Source organism: Primulina tabacum, chromosome 11 (genome assembly GCF_025594145.1).
Source record: "Primulina tabacum isolate GXHZ01 chromosome 11, ASM2559414v2, whole genome shotgun sequence".
Lineage (NCBI taxonomy): Eukaryota > Viridiplantae > Streptophyta > Magnoliopsida > Lamiales > Gesneriaceae > Primulina > Primulina tabacum.
In genome coordinates this window covers 7746093-7766366 of record NC_134560.1, presented here as the reverse complement: position 1 = coordinate 7766366, position 20274 = coordinate 7746093, and the positions used below count along the sequence as shown (strand labels likewise).

At 34.0% G+C, this 20274-nt stretch overlaps 1 protein-coding gene across 1 annotated transcript; it reads left to right on the top strand.

Annotated features, from left to right (window-relative positions):
* The first annotated feature begins 1645 nt into the window (after positions 1-1645).
* Positions 1646-19671, top strand: LOC142518755 (phototropin-2-like). Its single transcript, XM_075621569.1, has 23 exons — positions 1646-1861; positions 2220-2697; positions 2879-3061; positions 3995-4086; positions 4163-4421; positions 5343-5556; positions 5780-5850; positions 6258-6364; positions 6467-6516; positions 6617-6721; positions 7359-7418; positions 7646-7735; positions 8397-8473; positions 12104-12188; positions 13542-13622; positions 14806-14909; positions 15277-15326; positions 15738-15844; positions 16317-16436; positions 17457-17508; positions 18141-18253; positions 18925-19065; positions 19410-19671. Exons 2-23 carry the CDS (start codon positions 2246-2248, stop codon positions 19518-19520), a joined length of 2724 nt encoding a protein of 907 aa, XP_075477684.1. The 5' UTR covers positions 1646-1861; positions 2220-2245; the 3' UTR covers positions 19521-19671.
* The last annotated feature ends 603 nt before the right edge of the window (positions 19672-20274 follow it).

The following is a 20274-nucleotide window of genomic DNA, read 5'->3' as shown; positions in this document are numbered from 1 at the left end:
CATTTTTGAATTTTGATCTTAGCTGGACCTGATATGGTGAACGAATGGACTGATTCCATGGGGCCTTTAGGGTTTTTCATTTTTCATCTCGTTATACTTTATATATATTGATATTTGAAATTTTTAATATATATTTTGAGAAATATTTGGGTTTTTTCTATGCACTCTCAAGCAAAGTTTCATAGCAGGAGATTTCATAATTTGGAAACTTCCTCGTATATATATTACAAAAGCAAAAACAAAAGGGAAGTCTCAAATCTTGAATCCCCGCCTCAGAAAAAGTGAATAAAGCATTAATTCGAAGGTAATATATTATTGATTCTCTTTTTCTGATTTGTTCCGATTTTTATACTTGTCCTTAATCCGCCATGCTTCCCACCATTACTCCACCCCGATAAGAAAACTAGACTGGTTTGGTAAATCATACCAACAACTTATTGCCAGCTATATTAATTCATCCACTCCTGACTTTGATTTCGAAGACGACCGATAATTTTTTAAAATTTTACGAGTGATTTTTTTACTAATAAAATTCATGTTTCGGCCACACTAATTCTTCACAAACTGGATTTTTCCTTTCGCTTTCATAGATGCATATGTAGGGGCTATCTAGTATTATATATAATAATTTTTTTAAAAAAATTTTGGGCCCTTAAAAAGAGATGGGCCTGAGTCATTGGACTCATTTGACTCCAAATAGGCACGGCAGGCTGCGTATGAGTGAGGCACCGTCGAAGAGTTCTTTGTATGCTCGAGCAGTCTCGTCTTACTAATCAGTAATGATGAGGCATCGTGATGCTTGAACTGAGGACATGGAACATCGGTATTGTAAGAATTCTGTTATTAGATATATTTGAATTTGATTTGAAACTCAAAAATTTTATTATTTTTTGTTTGAATGTTGTTGGAATCAGAATTGGGTTTGAGTTCGGTTCGAAATATTTGAGCATGTTTGCAAGTTACTTGAAAATAAAATAAAAAACTCAAAATGTATGTATTTAATATATAATTATATTAATAAAAATAAATAAATCCACGAGGTATCGGACAAAATACTTTAAGCCCGAGTTCAACTCGAAATTTTTTGAATATGTTAAGAGTCCACCTCGAATTCGATAACTTTGAATATATATAAAATATTTTTCAAGATGACTAGAAATTAAGTTTGAATATGTTAAGAGTCCACCTCGAATGCATATCAAATATTTTTTAAGATGGCTAGAAAAACTCACTCAACTCAATCCGTTTACACCTACTCAAGACTCGTGCTGATACAGCTATATAATTGATATAATATATACAAATTGTTAACTATCGGGCAACACAGTCTATAGACTTGGTTAAAATCTAATGATATATTTATTTAATTTAAAAGCTTTCTTTTTATCATGAAATATACAATTAATTATTTTTTTATTTACATAACAAAAATTATTTGATTCATAAACTTCTAATTAATTCATTTCCTGGACAAAAAGTAAAACTAAACATGCCCAGAGGTGAAGCGTAAATCAATATTTTTAATGGAGAATAGTAGTTCTTAAAAGAGAAGGAAATGAAATTAACCCCTTCAATTTTTGATTGAATTTATTTGAACTTTACCCCGAGTTCATCAGTCAGACCGTTACACTTGATATTGCTTCACACTGATCCATTTTCCTACAAGAGACGCCTCTTTTCTTTGTACCCGTTTTTGTGGTCATATTTTTGAACACACAAGTGTTTCGTATGGTGTCCACGTTTTCATATTTATGTATTTGAGGCTGCAATGCATTCTCAAGTACGTTATCCTCCCACTTATCCTTTAAGCTTGGACAAACACAAGAAGCGACTTTGCTCAACGCCTGCAGTTCCACCCCAGGTTGTCGAACTTTTTTTGGATTGATTCTTGGACCCTTTTCAGTTATGTTCATTAATTTAAGTATCCTCTCATCTATTTGAGCAAATTAGTTTAGTTTTATTGGGCCGTCAATATGGATCATGCATACGGACTTAGCGTTAGTATATGTCACATTGGTTTACCATTCCTTTGGAGTGAGATGAGAAGATGATTTCTTGATTACCTTGTTCCTGGGCGGTTTTTTTTTTTTTGTGTCATTAGTAACGTTGTTAGTTTTCAAATATGTGGATCGGTTTCTTTATTTTTTCCTTTGTTGTTTTTGCTAGTGCTGCTGTTGTTGATTCTGTGATATATAAAGTCATTGATTTTGTTGGAACAGAAAGATAAGCGAAAGCTCATTTTGCGATGATTGGCATGATTCATAGTCTTGGAGTCTCTGCTGGTACTATGAACGAGGAACGTAACGTGCAAGTACCTTCAGTGCATGGGGAAAATTTTGGGGATCAAAACAACGATACATGGATGGAATTTCAGTTAGACAGTAGCATGAAGGAAAGAACTGCAACAGATTCTTCCATAGCTGAAACAAGTGCAGCTAATGCTTCAGCAGAAGAAATTGCAGGAGGCAAGGATTCAGTAAAAAGACTTTCGGTTGGATCAAATAGGTTATCCGAGGAATCTATTGTTGGATCCAGACTCCCGAGGGTCTCTCAGGAGATAAAAGATGCTTTGGCAACACTACAACAGACGTTTGTTGTCTCCGACGCGACCAAGCCTGACTGCCCCATCATCTATGTTAGCAGTGGCTTTTTCACTATGACTGGTTATTCCTTGAAAGAGGTCATTGGAAGGAATTGGTAAGAACTAGCTGCTCCAGGACTTTTTTTCCTGCAACATACCAGAATTTTTTAGTAAATATGCCATGAAGTTCAAAAAGTTATCCCAATGTGGCATGTGGAATCATTTCAAGCTTTTAGATCCATAATAAAATGGATCTTTGTGGAGAGTCTGGGAATGGTTATTTGTTCTTTGTTTCAGCCGTTTCTTGCAGGGACCTGATACAGACCAGAATGAGGTAGCAAAAATAAGGAATGCGACAAGAACAGGAACAAGCTATTGTGGGAGACTTCTAAACTATAAGAAGGATGGGACTCCTTTCTGGAATATGCTGACAATCACTCCAATCAAAGATGATGCAGGAAAAACCATACAATTTATTGGGTAACTTTTCCTCTCTTCGATTGTACAAGTGGAATCTTGATAGTCACGAAGTCATTTTAATACCAGATCTAGTTATCCAACAATAGAAAGTACGAATATTATGATTTCATTTGAGCCTCAATGCAGAACTTTTTAGAAAAGTTGAGTTAAAAATGAGTAGAGGATGATTACATTATGCTTGAAATCAGGCATGACTTATAATCCTAAAGTTTTATGTATCAAAAAATTTGTAAAATTATTGAAACTATAGGGTTCCAAACGGCAAAATAGGCTCAATGATCTCTTTCTTCGCTAGACCGGTCCGGCGCGCCAGCTTCTGATGAGATAGAAGAAGGATTAAGTTGTTACCATCCTACTGAATGATATATGATATTCCTAATATATATGCATCATCTTACTGTGATGTTGATGAAATTGTTCTTTTTTTGCATGGGTCTGATGGACAGAAAGATATTTGAACATTTGACATTATTGAAGTGGAAAATGTAATTTCTTTCCTTATGCATAAGGTTTATGCAAACAGTAATAGAAAACTATACACGGCATATGGAAGGTATTTTGAATCCAGTTCAATCTACTTCATGGCAAGTAGAGCAAAGAAGTACCATTTTCAAGACTAATTCCATGTTCTTCATTTCCAATTCTAAGTTCTGCTCCAAGTATTTTTTATGTTATGTAAATGGGGGTGAAGCTAATGATCATAAATTTGAAACCATTATCCATTTTCCTTGTCTGCCCTAGTGCTTGTTATTGCCTGATATCATCCCCTGAAGTTGTTGTTTTAAAGTTTTTTCACCAGATATGAATTGACAGTTATATATCAACTTAACATATAATTTGCTAATATGCAGCGTTTTCTTATACTTTGTCTTGGTAATGTGGACAATTTCTCCCGGTCTGATACAAGTATATACATATTGCGCCTGTTGGCAGAATGCAGGTTGAAGTCAGCAAGTACACAGAAGGGATGAACGATAAAGCATTACGGCCAAATGGATTGCCAAGGTCATTGATTCGTTATGATGGTAAGTGCACCTATTGAGCCTATTCCCGCTCATAACAAACTCTCGTTTGGAATCTAACTTGATTGACTTGCTTCAGCTCGTCAAAAGGAAGAGGCTTTAGGCTCTATCACAGAAGTGGTACAAACCCTTAGGCATCCAAAATCCCATGTAACACCTGAGAGTCATGATACCATGACTAAGATTGAACATACTGGACTAGCAGAATTGTTGGATAATAAAGGTACACCCGGGAGACAAACCCCTCGCTTAGATACAAGAAGTAAGTCACATTGTTCAGATTTTCGCTCAGACACAAGCCAAAAGTCCAGAAAATCTGGACGCTTTTCACTTATAGGGTGAGTCCTTTTCTCTCTCTCTCTTCACTTTGCAACTTTTCTCTTATAATCCGCTATTGCATATTATTAGTCCAGATATTATGTGAAGGAAAAAAGAGGTCAGTTTTTGTTTATATTTCTGGAAAATGTATTTATTTTTTTGGAAAATAACCAAACATATACTATTTCAGTTTCTTTTTCCAAAAATACATTTTCAAGTCACTTTCACCATCCCTGTACAATCATTATTTGTTAATTTCAAACTGTTGTCACTCCTGAAAATAGTTCTATTATTATATCGCATTCAAACTAAATAAAATATCTTTTCAAATTGATAATGTTAAATAACTATATCCAACATATTGTGACAGTACATGACATCTATTGATAGAAAACGTTTTCTTCCTAAAACATGACTTGATAGACATTCTCCAATTCAACATTTGAAAATACTTTTCCAGAAATTTTTTCATTAATACCGGAAACATAACAAAAAGTACCTAGAGACAATGGACATCATGCATGGTAGCAAAATGGGATCGCCAATAACCCTAGACAATTGAATACACTTTTGCCTTGGACTTTCAAACTTAAAATTGGAATTTTGAAAACTACAGAATCATATGGTAACCTAAAACTTTAAGCTTCAGTGAGTAATACAAGTTTTTATGACTAATCTTTCTATCCACTCAAGTTCATAAATTTACTTTAGTCTGAGAACCCCTGTTAATATCAAAATATGGGGGATATTTCTTCCTTGAAGATGTTGAACCTTCCATTTTGGGAAATATCAAAAGGCATTGCTTGTTATGGGCTTTCCTGACAATAAATCTAGAATGATGGTAACTTGGAAACTTTCATCTGAATCTGTAGGATGGTTTGATTCGATTATCTCTGGATTGGATCATTCAATTCTATTAAACCATTGCACAATTTATGCAGGTTTAAAAGTAAGTCTGTACGCCATGCTAGCAATGAATATCCACAAGTTATTGAACCAGAGATCCTGATGACGACAGACGAAGAACGGAGAGACAGTTGGGAACAAACTGAAAGAGAAAGGGATATACGTCAAGGCATTGACCTGGCAACAACCTTAGAACGCATTGAAAAGAATTTTGTGATAACTGATCCTAGGCTTCCTGATAACCCAATCGTGAGATAAACTATATAGTTGTGATAGTGCTGGCATTGTCTTCATTATAGTTACATTGTTATCTAAATATAAAATTATCTGCCTTGTGAAAATTCAAAATCCTATGCAGTAAATCACTCTTCAGTTTCTAGATAAAATTCTTTTTCTTTGTTTTCTTATTTGAAATATTAATATTTGAAGATACACAGCGGAATAATATCATAATACAGTTCTTGACTTGCAGATATTTTCATCAGATAGCTTCCTTGAATTGACAGAATACTCACGCGAAGAAATTTTGGGAAGGAATTGCAGGTATGAATATAAACCATGCTTTGTTGGTGTTTGAAAGTTATTTTGACATTACACATGATACAGAAATCCTTAGGAACTTGTAAGTTGGATCACTGAATTAAGCGTGCTAGCTTTCAATGATGAAATGTAACCATAGATTGAACAATATAGTCATATGTTACTGTATAATTTTTGTGTGCCTCCTTCCTACCGTGTTCCTCAACTACAGATTTAAATGGCATTGATTCATCTCGCTATTCATCCATGGTTTATTGCATGGAATGACATAAAAGGCATAATGGTTTTCAAAACTTATTGACATTCTGACTGTGTATTCTGTAAACTTTCATCTATAGGAGTCATGCTTTTCTGTTTCATTATGTCTAAATCACTTCCAGCTTTCCTAATGTTGCTGAAAAATGTGTCAGGTTTCTTCAGGGACCTGAAACTGATCAAACAACTGTTTCAAAGATAAGGGATGCCATCAGGGACCAAAGGGATGTTACCGTTCAGTTGATTAATTATACAAAATATGGTTCGTAGCTTTCAATATTATTAAATAGACTCAACTAGACATCTTCTTCTTCACTAAATTCTCCCCTTAAACTTGTCATTTATTAATTATTAAAAATTTCAGGGAAGAAATTCTGGAATTTATTTCATTTGCAACCTATGCGTGATCAGAAGGTGGGATTTCCATTTGAATCAATTTTTCTTGTGATCTACAGTTGAGATATTAACTCAATCACACCAAGATATGTTTCCTTGACATTTCTTGGCATGACAGGGTGAACTGCAATATTTTATTGGTGTCCAACTAGATGGAAGTGATCATGTGGTGCCCTTGAAGAATCGCCTCTCAGAGGGAACTGAGCAACAGGGCGCTAAGTTGGTATATCTGTTGCTGTAATTTAGTTTTATTCTCCTTGAAGATAAGGCAGCATGCTCGAACTAATCTACACTCCAATTATATTATCCAAATATAATAGATTAAAAAAGGGAGACTGGTGGCCTTCATCTTGAGTACTAAACAAAACTTTCATGATATTTTAACTTCCGCTAATTGTTGATGTCAGGTGTTATGTTCTGCCTGCCCTAGAAGAAAGTATTTTAATTCTAGAAGCTATTTTAACTCTTTCTAAAATATACCTAAACTCAGCACTTTCTTGTTGATCATACCATCAAATTGTACCATAAAACTACGAATAAATAGGAGAGGGGTGAAACAGGCTTTGCAAATGTTCAATCTTGAAACTGAAACGCGAATGAAGTGTAATGTAGTTGTAAGAATTTTTAGGTACTCTAACATCATGATTTCCCAAATCAATTGTGCCAGATAGAATAGTTGAGGTGATGTTAATTGACCTATTATGTCATTCTGACATACAAATGATAAAGCAAGCATAAATTTTGTATCATAGAATTATCCTTTGTCATTGCTCTTATGTTCTTTGATTAATCTTTTGTTATTTTCCAATTTAGCTCCTCAACTTCATGTTAATTATCAATGGTTGAATTTTCTTTACCAGGTCAAAGCTACAGCAGAAAATGTTGATGAAGCTGTTCGAGAACTTCCTGATGCCAACTTGGTAAGGTATTCCTTTCTCTCTATCCTTGAAGTGCCTCCAATGATAAGCTTCATGTTAATATCCCTACATGTTCGATGCATTTCGATGTGAATACGTGGGAAATCAGGCTTTTAATGCAGCGAGAAACATTTTCATGTTAGAATGTTAAGATTGTTGACAGAATGCTATGAAAAGACGATGTCTCATTCTCTTTCTTGCTGATGCAAAATATGTTGTGTCAATTTCAGAGACCAGAAGACCTGTGGGCTATACACTCTCAATCTGTACTTCCGAAGCCCCATAAAAAGGATAGTATTGAATGGGCATCGATAAGAAAGGTATAACAATGTGAACTTGAATTCAAGCAAATCTGGGGATATTTTCGTCAAGATGCTATGTGAAGAATTAGAATATCACTATCCCAAAAGTTTATAATGTTGGAAGTTAGTGATAAAATTTTATATTTTGCCACCTTTCATGCATGGGTTGAAAACCCAATAATGAAGGCCCATAAAATAGTATCCATCGTGTTCACATGGTGGTGGTTTTTGTACAATGAAATCCTCTGAAAGAATACTTGACCAGCTGATGGAAATATTTAATCGGAGTGTGGCTGTAATTTGACTCTGCTACGATACAAAGACAAATTTTGAACTTCATGGAGAATGAAGACTATTAAATATAAACCAAGATTTACTTGGTTTGGCTACTTGGCCGACATCCACTATCTTGTTACCAAATAACTAGCACTTATTCTGTGAAGAATATTGAAAACAATGATCAACTCTATATGTTCGGTGAAATGCATAATCTATACATGAAAATCGAGGAAATTTCTCGAACTAAATCAAATTAAAATCCGACAAAATATTTTGCCTTTCCAAGTATGGTTTGTGAGGAATGAAGCTTAAAAAGTTGAGTTAATTAGGTAAAAGTACTACAATATAGTTATTTATTATCTGTTAGCAAGTATCTTACATTTACATTTCGTTTTTGTAGATCATTGAATCTGGTGAAACTATTGGATTGAATCACTTCAAACCAGTACGTCCTTTGGGATGTGGCGACACTGGAAGGTGATACAAGTGAAATTGATTATAATTATTTTCTTAATCATGAATACATCTAGTTTTCAGCATTTACACTTTGATACTTCACGATTCTCCTTATTAGCTTGGGACTTATCAATGTTAGGAGGACTCATGCAGCTTATATCTTGGTTGCTTAAGTGTCGGCTTTTTGTTATGCATAAAATCTTTATGAGATATCGTGTGTCTTATCGTCCTTGTTGCCTAGGAATTTGCATTTTGCCAATTATGGTAGCAAATGGTATTTCCCGTATCATATTCAGCGTAGAGTCAACAATTATATAATACAAGGCTACAATTAATCCCACTAAATTAAGCCTAATTAAATATTATCCTACCAAAGATAAAAGATACAATACCAAAGATAAAATATACAAAATACATAAATCACAATCAAATATTTTTTTAAATATTTAATCATATTCATTATATTATTCAATCCCCCTCAAACTTGGCTATAGATGTTGATGAGACCAAGATTGGCTACAAGGAACTCGTGAGCTTGTTCCAATAGTCTCTTTGTTAACAATCAGCAAGTTGACTTATTCAACGCTAATGATGCCTTGCTCCAACTTTTCTTTAACAAAGTGTCGATCAACATCTACGTGTTTTGTTCGATCATGATGAACAAGATTGTGAACTATGTTGATTGTTGATTTGTTGTCACAAAATAACTGCATAGGATCCTTGAATTTTATTTTCAATTCTTTTATCACGCGTCTTGTCCAAATGAGTTCACATTAGGGGTGTAAACGAACCGAATCGAAATAAATATTAGTAAAAATTTAAGTCTCGAGTTCGGATCGAATTAAGCATAATCGAGTTCGAGCTCGAAAATTTTAATTTTTTTGGCTCGAGTTTGAATCGAAATTATGTTCGAGTTCGGTTACAAATGTTCGAACATATTCGCGAGCTATTTGAACTATTTCCCAGACATTAAGGTTCGAGAATGAAGGTTCGAAAGCTCGAAAAGTCCGAAAAACTTAGAATGTATATATATTTAATATATAAATATATTATATTAATAAAATATTAAGGTTCGCGAGCAGCCGCAAAATGTCGAACAAAATAATTTTGGCTCAAGTTCGGCTCAAAATTTTTTTGAACATGTTCGAGTTCGATAAGTTCGAGTACAAATAAAATATTTATCCAGTCGGCTAAAAAAGCTAGCGAAGCTGCTTGATCCGTTTATAGCCTTAGTTCACATACTCCTTGAGCCATGGCTCTATACTCTGATTATGCACGGCTTCTTGCAACAACAGACTGTTTCTTACTACGCCAAGTCACCAAAGTTCCAGTCTGCATCAGTGAAGGCCTTCACCCCTCGATCACTGTTTTTTGCGGGAAAAAGCCTATGTCTGGAGTCTATTTTATGTATCTCAATTTTGTATACAGCATCTAGATGACCCTAATATGGGGAGTGCATATACCGACTCACTAAACTTAATGCAAAAGCAATATCTGAGCAAGTATGATGCAGATATATATGTTTCTTAACAAGACGTTGATATCTTTCTTTATCCAGCGGTTTTCCAGCTAACATCCTCTTCTTATTCCCTAATTCTATTGGAGTTTTACTGGGTTTGAAGTAAAAAATGCCAGTTTCTTCTAGAAGGTCTAGAGTGTATTTTCGTTGGGAAACAGAAATACCCTTTTTTTTCTAGGAATTTCCATCCCTATAAAGTATTTTAGTAATCCAAGTTCTTTTACTTCAAATTCTTTAGCCATCATCAACTTAGTATCTTCAATCTCTTGGCGATCATTCCCTGTTACAATGATGTCATCAATGAATATTATAAGAATAGCGATGTTTTTTTCCTTTGAATGTTTGACAAATGGTGTATGATCTGCTTGACTTGGAAAACCTGTCAAACCATGCACGTGGTGACTGTTTCATACATAGATAGATTCGTTGAGTTTACAAACAATTTAATTTCCCCATCTTTTGGGTTTGGGATATATTTGTTTGAGGAATAAGGCACTTTTAGGGAAATGGTGTTAGATATGTTTAGTGGAAAGGGATTCCTTGTGGGAAAAGGTTAATAAGAGCATTTATGATCTAAAAGATAATGGTTGGAACATGAGGTTGACAAGGAACGTGATTTTTAGAAGCCCCTGGAAATTTATCTTTCATTATTACCCGGCTTTTCATCTGTTAATTAGGGCGGTGCTCAAAGGGGGGAATATCATTCGTTTTTAGAGGATCCTTGTGTGTGTGGGGGGGGGGGGGGGGGGGGGGGGGGGGGGTCGTTTGTCGTTCAAAGAGCGTTTTCCATCTCCGTTTCAGATCTCCTTGATTCTTAAAAAACATGTCAGCAATTTCATCAGTGCGGGGATGGACCTTCCGATTAATTCCAACTTTGCCTGGGATGTGCGTCTCAGAAGAGTTTTAAATGAGGTCGAAATTGTTGAGTTCAGCACTCTACTAGGGGTCTTAGATATTGTTCGTTTGGAGGTGAGTATGGAGGATTTTGGGTTTGGTTGGGGCTCTTCGAGGTCTTTTTCTGTTAGTTCTTTTTTTATGACTCCTTTTTTCCGATCAGCAACTTCCCTTATTTCTCGTATTTTACTAATATTTGGAAAGTACCTATCTCATATAAGGTTCAAGTTTTCTCATGGACTATGGCTTTGGGAAAATTGCCGACTTGCAATTCGTTGCAAAAACGATGGCCTAATTGTGTTTTATGTCCGAACTGGTGTAGCCTATGCCGGAACAAAGAGGAGGATCAAGACCATTTACTTTTGCATTGTTCGTTCACGAGCGGAATTTCAGGAATTGGGTTTCGAGTGGAGTTTTCCAAGAACAGCGCATGACATGTTTCTTTTGGAGCCAAGTTTACATACCGGGTAGAAAATTAGGTGTTTTTGGTATGTGGTAGTTCATTGCTTATTTTGGTCGATTTGGTTGGAGCGGAACAAAAGAATTTTCATCGACATAGCAGAGTCTAGAGATAAGGTTCGGGAGAAGATCAAATTCAGGATCGCTAGTTGGACGACAAAGTTGGCAGAGTTTAACCATCTACTTATCGTAGTGAGGGATTGGAAATTTCTATCTATTGACGAAATTGTAGTTGTTTTAATTCTTTGTGGCTTTTTTGGATTTCTCATCTGCCTACTTATACTTGTTTTCCTATTCTAATAAAATTTCGTTTCTAATAAAAAAAGTGTTTATTGCGATGATGGTCATGTACATGAACAAAGGTCGTACACCCAAATGTTTTAAAGGGAAGACTGTTGGAGTTGGACAAATGTGGATATGTTCTGCTAATGAGAGATAACGGGGTGTCAAAGTTGATGGTTCAACTGGGTGGGCGATTGATGAGATATGCAGATGTAACATATTCACTAAAAATAGTTCTTGAAACAAAGGTTGTTTCTTCTATAATTTATTTATTTTTGTCTGGGGAATTAATTAATTATGTTATTTTTTATAGTTCATATGGTTATCTTTTTTGTTCATTCACCTTGTCTTTTCAGTATAAATTATTATTTTGTGAAAACAACAAAATAAATTTTCAAAAGTGTTTTATGTTTTCTTCCTTAAGAATGTACCAGACCTCTCAGTGATGACTTCGATTGAATTCTTCAATTATGCAAGCACAAATGTTTTTTTTGCAGTGTTCATTTGGTGGAACTAATAGGTAGTGGTCAACTATTTGCTATGAAGGCAATGGATAAATCCATGATGCTTAATCGTAATAAGGTATAGTTGTTTGGCCCTTGGGTTCTCGCCGGTATTATCGTGCAATCTGATTTAATTTAGTTAATGATTAGCATATGCTTGTTTGAAATTTTCATTAACATGGGCCCAAAATCATGACAGTTGTTTTAAGATCACTAATAATAATAATATAATGAATGTTAAATTACCATATCACTATCACTGTAACTTATAAATTCATGCCAATATACATCTCATAATATGATATTACACATATAATAACCTCGGGATATATCTTGAATAATCAGAAAGATCTGGGACAACATTATAGTTCTCAAATGACATGAAATGCATAGAATGATAGTACAAGCCGAGACCACGAAGTCAACCTTGACCTCCTCCAGATGACCTTTCATTGGTGTCTTGGGTCCTAAATTCTCCTGTTATGATTCACATAATGAAAATAAAGGCCCCAAAGGTGTGAGCACATGACAGTAGGAATAGACCAAGATAAAACCGACTAAGAACTGTAAAAGATGTATGAAATTCTAAACAATACACGTCGTTAAGGTACAACATCAAACATAGTCTGAGGTATCGGAAGTCCATAACGATACAGTACTCGGGCATATCACACTCAACAAGATGCAAGGACTGGCCTCACCGCTATAATGTCCACTCCCCCACCAGACTACTACCGTATACCAGATGGCTCGCTCAACCGGATCAAATACCCATTATACCTGGTTTACCACCATCCATATCATAGGCAATTCATGATCCATACAATCACCGATACCTGCCTTAATTCAAGAAATATAGTCATGGTCAGACAAGGATCGAAGCTCGACGTGTTGGTGCATTATACAAAAAGTGTTTGTTACCAAAACATATTTTAATTTTCATGAACCAATAAATTTCCTATTCCCTTAAATGTGAAAAGAACATGTAGTCCTTGATAAATTATAAAATTCTGATAAAATATAAGAAATACTAATAAATAAACAAAGCAAATATGTCAGTTATAGGTTTTTAAAATACTTGAATTTTTTGTGAAAAATAGGGTGAAGCATCATTTCAAATGTTGTACAATACAGTCTAAAAACTTAAAGACCCATAAAAGTTATAAGATAATATGAAATTTGAAATCTAGTAACCTTGCTAGAAAATCAAAATATCTAATTAAGAATGAAATTTTTAGGAACTAAATCAAAAGTTAATGTTTTCATTTGTTAGATTTGATGGTAACAATAACGACGTTCCAAAATGAACTTGTTATGATCAAAACAAATACACTTAAAGGATAAACAGTTAAATTTCATGAGCACAAAAAAGGATGATCCTTTTTTATTTATGATTATGATCAAACTATACTGTGGTCTTAAATTTGTGCAGGTTCATCGAGCATGCATTGAAAGAGAAATTATCTCACTCTTGGATCATCCATTTCTTCCCACTTTGTACTCCTCTTTTCAGGTTCTCTTTTCTAGAAATTTGATTGAAAATGTTTTATTTACATTTTGGTAAAAGTGATGTTGGCATGAACAATTAAAGTGTGTGAAATGTAAGAATTCAATATTTTTGGTTTCATCTCCGATATTTACTTGTAAAAACACAATTTTGAAAAATGTATTGGGAAATGCGATGCATATTTTGTGTTATTTTAAAATGAAATATTTTAAACTTTAGATGTCAAACCATGTATATATAAGCTGGCTTATATGATCCTTCAGTAGCTCATGGGGTACTTAAAAATTTTAAAATATGGTTTTTTTTTTTGGGTTAGGGTATCAAGTAATGATTGAGTTTTCTTCGAAAATAGTGAAAAATTGAATCGAAAATATTTTTTGTTTATGAAAATGTAAAAGGCAGTGAAAATTTATGCTGAGAAATGAATTGGGAATGAGGTGAAATGTGTTATTCTTATTGTTGGAAACGATAATGATTTTCTTAAAATGAAACTGAACAAAGCCAAAAATTCTTGCTCTCCCTAGATTTAGGGAGTTTCTAGAATTCTAAAAAGTCCCAGACAGTATGGGTCCTATGTCTGTCGAGTCTGTTTTTAGAGGATCGAAATCTATGTTGCATGTATGGGTAAGTTCAAAATATATTCATGACCTCTCAATCATGAATCAAGAGTTCAGTCCGCTGATTGCAACAACTTCAGATATATATATACTATATAGTTCATCATAAAATTCTCATTTTGTGAAATATTGCTTAGCCTTCGATGCATACTAGAGTATGCCATGTTGTAAATCAAATACTGCTAAGTGAACACGTACCAGTTTGAACTCATCTCTAGCATATATTGGAGAATTATATCAGTTATGTGAAAAAACTCTTACATTCTTTGCTTATCCTCAAATAATTAGTTCATTTTAGACAATATTAAGCAGCTTCTTTGGAGGTGCTTTAATTTCTTAAGAATCGAAAGCAGGCAAAGTACTCAGAGATCCATCAAGCTTTCAATGTTATTATATGAACAGATGCAGCTGACTGTTTCAAACTAACTCGATGGACTTTTTTGTAATTTGTGCTAGCTGAAATATATTATCTCCGTAACATGCCTTGTGCATCACCCTCTCTTTACTTTGATTTTGCTCATAATTTTTCTGATATTCTTTACATTCTAACATGATATCTATTTTCTGTCCAGACACCTACACATGTTTGTTTGATAACAGATTTTTATCCCGGAGGAGAGTTATTTGCGCTGCTCGACAAACAACCCTTGAAAATCTTAAGCGAGGACTCAGCCAGGTAGTTGATTAAATGCTTAGTTTGAAATTTACAGATAATGGCAGAAATTCTTTACCATGTTTAGCACAAACTTACATAGAAATAAATTGCAACTCCATTCATGCCTTGTTGAAAAATTCAGATTTCTTTGTGGTTGTTTTTATGGAAAGAGATGCCCTATGGAATTGCATACTAGTATATAATACCGGCCAGATTGGCTTGCATACACTGTCTATCTTATAGAGCTACCATAGAGTATAATGAGTAGAAATTTTCCAGGACACTCTCTCATAAATTTCTTAGCACATAAGAATGATTCATGTTAGAATATTGAAATAATTTTTATGTGAGTTGAAGGATGCTGAAGGTTGTATATAAAATTCTCCAGGTTTTATGCAGCAGAGGTCGTCATTGGCTTGGAATATCTTCACTGTTTAGGTATCTCGTGTCGTTAAAAAATTTATAAATACAATTCATTTTTGGATGAAGTTGAGTGAACCATGTATGTGAGAATCAGTCCAGTCCTACAGTCTTGCTAAGTCACATCTTTCAACTGGTATTCATAGAATATATGTTGCTGCTTAGTTCAAGTTATTTAGTTCAGCCACCTCCTATCTTTCAGTTCTTCCATGTTTTTTATGTCAGATCACATTCTTGTTTATCGAATATATACTGTTTTACTTTCAAAGACTCTTTATCACAATGTATTACCTTTAACAAAACATTGAGGTTACTTTTACCTGGTTCCGGTGACTGGTATAGAACACGGTTAGTTCAGGGGCATGTAACGTTTCTGCTTAAATATTGATTGTAGATATTCATTTGATTGTCCTATGTGGACCATTGCAGGTATTCTTTATCGGGATTTGAAACCAGAAAATCTTCTTCTTCAGAAGGATGGACATATTGCATTAGCTGACTTCGATCTATCTTTTAAGACAACATGCAAACCTCAAGTATGCGTACTACTAGCATATTAGTTTCTCTTGGATGATTCAGAATTGCTTTTTTTTTTTCTGAACACTACTTTTCTGATTATTTATGACCAGAAGTTTCCATTTTGTAACACTCTTAAAATGCTCCACTGATCTGGAACTGATTGAGTTTCTCTCAAACTTCGATTGCATTTGATTCTTCATGTGTCTCTCAAGTATATTTCGTTCTGGAGGAAAGTAAAAAAAATGTTTACCAGTTTATAGCTTTTATCTTCTGTTGTTGAGCGCGGGGTTATACAAGGGTAAAACCCGAGATATATAGAACGAGAAACATCTAAACCTTTTGTCATGTGATCATAACCACTCTCTAAATGCACAGTATGAGGATATGAAGTCTCCTGTTATAATTTGTTGTTTATCTCACGAAATCTTTTCCTAATAAATTCTAAAATCGAGTTAAGTTATTTTGTACTGAAAGTCTTGCTACTTCCAGGTCATAAAGCATCCTGCTCTGAAGAAGAGAAGCTCTAGGAATCAACCTCCTCCAATTTTTTTTGCAGAACCAAGTACTCAATCAAATTCTTTTGTTGGAACTGAAGAATACATTGCTCCAGTATGGGCTTTTCTGTGTCCTGATTGTATCTGCTCATTCTCTTTAATTCATTGGCATGCTCAGAAAATTTTCATAATTCATGGCTAGTTAATGTTATTTCCCATAGTAGTTATTGCCTGCTAAAGATGACATTAACTGATTTCAAAGATTTTAATTTGATCAAAGTACATAGGACAAATTGATTTCTACGTTTCAAGCAATATTATAACATATATTCATCAATAATATGCGGAGCTTCCATATAGTCTAAGTACTCCTGTTTTGTATTTAGGTGAAATAGTAACTGAAACGTCTTAAATATGCAAATTCTATCTGATCAACGAGCCACTTCTAAGTGTCTAGTCTAGTTCTAGATATTTAATTTTATTAGTAGAATGGTGTATTAAGATTTACTTCGAAACAAGCCTCGATTTGTTTGTGTTAATGGCATACATCTCCTCCTTCTTTTTTGAAAAACATAGTTAGGGCATTTATCATATTCTGTGGAACCAAGCAAGGGAAGAAATGTGCCATTCATTAGGAGCTCCTAGCCATGAACTTGAAGTTAGTTTATGCTTTCATGTCTTTTTTTCTTCATTTTGGCATGATGATCATTGAGTATGAGATCACAATACGGCATTGTGCGATGAGGGTTCTTCATGATTTTATACAAAGATATATAAACGCTACCCAATTTTGGTGTGCATCCTATTAAAATGCATCTGATTACAACTCATTTGGATGATGTATCTTAACCTGTAGGCAATACCAGTTACAAGGTTTTAATTTTGTCAATTTGCCTTACTTTGTGAATAGCCTCCTTTCTCCAGAGAAATGTCATGTTCATTATCGTATTTTTCCCAAGTTTTTTAACATTTTACAAATTTTCTTGAAAGTACTTTTTTTCCTTTTGTTAACAAGTTTTAGGATTAGTAAAGTTTCTCGGTGTACTTGATTCGAAAATATTGATAATCAATATCATGGAAAGCATTTACTGTGCCTCCAATCTCAATACTCATTCTTATGTTCACTTGATTGCAGGAAATCATTACAGGCTTAGGTCATAGTGCTGCTATAGATTGGTGGACCCTTGGTAAGTATGTGAAAATAAATTATTTCTGAATTATTTATTCACGGTGATAGATAGATGAGAAACTTATTTGGAACAATATCACAATCTTCGTTCTGATTGAAGATAAAAGGATAGGCTAATTCTCATCTGTCTAATGTGACTATAAATGGAATTTTTTATTAACTAACATTTTTTGATCTCGTCTTAGAAATTATTTATCTCATTGTATGTATGTAATTCGGTTTGAAAACTTGTATAGTTTTCAGAGATTAAAGAACTGAGGGAAGTATAAGTGTATAAATTTATAAGCATTTAAAAGTAAATAATTTTCCAAGAAAATATGAGTTTTTGTTCTTTAATTTATCCCACAAATATCCGTTCAACAAGTTATCTTCTGAGTTTATATAGGGCCAAGACAAGTTGTTGATCTTTCTGATCTTTTCTGGCTCTCCTTTCTTGTCATCTTTATTAATTTCCTCCTGTTTCTAGTACAACCTATTTGGATAGGTATTATAGAATTTGTCAATATATCGTATGCTGTGGTGTTATGGCTTGAAAGATTAATTTCCCTTCAGAACTTCACTGTAATAGTTAATTATGATACTAATTAGCTATGCTAATTTGTGACCTTATAAAATATTTTTGACATTCAGGTATTTTGCTCTATGAAATGCTTTATGGGCGTACACCATTCAGAGGAAAGAATAGGCAGAAAACATTTGCCAACATCTTGCACAAGGACCTAACTTTCCCAAGTAGCATTCCGGTAATACTATATACTGCAGTAAGCATTGCAATTGAGCAGGTTTTCAAGTAACTCTTCGGTTCTTGGAGGTCTAATGATTTGTAGGTGGAAATGGTAGTAAGATTAGTAAATTTTTGTTTGAATTTTGCAGAATGTAGTGCATTTTAGGAAGCCATCTCCTAATATTTTGTACATTGCATCATGGAGAAATGAAGGGAAATGGACAACAACACTTAAAAAATGAGAAAATATTGATGACGACTACGCTTGTTTTAGAAGTATTTCTCTTTTTGAATCATAGGCTTTCTAAGAAAATTTAGATTAGACTGCTGAAATTGGTCAGGTGAGCGACTTAATGGATGTTAGATGTGATATTTATATTTTAGAAAAAATTTTATTTACAATTTTAAATTTTTTCTCATTTAAAAGTGGAAAATCTGATGGATTAGTTCCTGCTTAAAACTAGATGAATTTCAAAGCCGCATATGATAACATTTTACAATCAAAAAGTAATCAAAACAAGATAGAAGGAACAAAATATGCACTTCATTTACAAAAATGGCGAATTGGTAATCTAGATTTTGTATTCCAGGTGTCAGAAAGTCTCGTAAATATGAGAGTCAAATAACTTAGATTTGTATGCAAAAATATCCAATTCTCGAAGTCAAAGTAAATAGGAAAAATAATTGCAGGTGAGTCTTGCAGGAAGACAGTTGATTCATTCATTGTTAAATCGAGATCCAGACAACCGTTTAGGATCAAATAGTGGTGCAAATGAGATCAAGAATCATCCTTTCTTCCATGGAATAGAATGGCCTCTTATTCGTTGCATGGTAACACCACCTCACCACTTTGGCTTTTACTATCATGAATGAGTTCAGATATATAAGCTATTAGCTTAAGTCAAAAGTGTATAATTTTGTTGTTTGCATGCAAACCTTGAACCATGGTTCTCTTTTTTCAAAGAGAAGCTGAATTTGAAATAATGAAAATTATATTTTCTGACCTCTTGATTTCAGTTTTTTAAAAGCATTTAGAAATTAGAAAGGGCAAACATTTATATTACATGTAAAGATACCCTTTTTGAAAAATAATTTTTTTTTAATCCTGTCTATATCCAAAGATACTCAATGATAGCAGTTGTGAACAAGAGTTTAGTACTGTTTCTCTCTTACAGACCCCGCCGCCCTTAGACGAGCCTCTTCAATTAATTGGTAAAGAATCAAATGCGAAGGAGGTAAGTTGGTCGGACGATGGAGTACTTGTGCATCCCATGGAAATGTTCTAAGGCGCCATTTAAAATGTATATGTTGTGAAGTCTTCTTTGTTCTTTGTGCGTTCGTGGTGATTAATGGCAACATCAGCATACTTGGTTCCATTTTCTGGAAACCATTTTCATATGCAGAATTCAAACTAAATGGTAATATCTCACTTTCATATTCTTTCCCAAAACTCATTCTTCAACGCTACATTATAATTTAATGTAAAGAATATTAGGAAACTAAGAATACACTACTACACTAGTGATATTACTCGACCAACACATTTTTACTTGATGGATTATATTATGTTTATTTGCTCCAAAACTCATCAATATATCATGTTCTCTAATATAATATCTAAAACACATCTGAAGATCTCTAATATAGTATCTATAACACATCTGAATGTGTTGTTGGTTGGTGATTGATACAAACTGCAAGAATCAACCGAAGACTATATGGTTTTAAAGATGTTCCCCGATTCCAACTAAATTGATTGTATCAATCAAATCTTGCGTCATGACAGCACAAGCAGGAGGATCACACATGACACAACGGCTATCACCAGCGACGATTATCCATCAATTTATGTGGACACAAATATTAAAGATATCACAACATAAGATCAACAATTTCATAAGCTTGGGCTTCTGTTGCTACATAAAATGTCTCTTTCCAGGTCTTCAGATACAACCCATAATGGTTAGCCCGTCCTTTGTACATAAATCCTTGTGATGGTTTCGCATAGTTTCAACAGCTCTTCAGCTTCCAAGATAAATT

Excerpts from the sequence above, each read along its gene's own strand:
- LOC142518755 (XM_075621569.1), top strand. The coding sequence starts at position 2,246 with ATGATTGGCATGATTCATAGTCTTGGAGTCTCTGCTGGTACTATGAAC. Across the intron at positions 5,557-5,779 it reads GGCTTCCTGATAACCCAATC|ATATTTTCATCAGATAGCTT; the intron begins GTGAGATAAACT and ends CTTGACTTGCAG. Across the intron at positions 19,066-19,409 it reads GGCCTCTTATTCGTTGCATG|ACCCCGCCGCCCTTAGACGA; the intron begins GTAACACCACCT and ends TCTCTCTTACAG.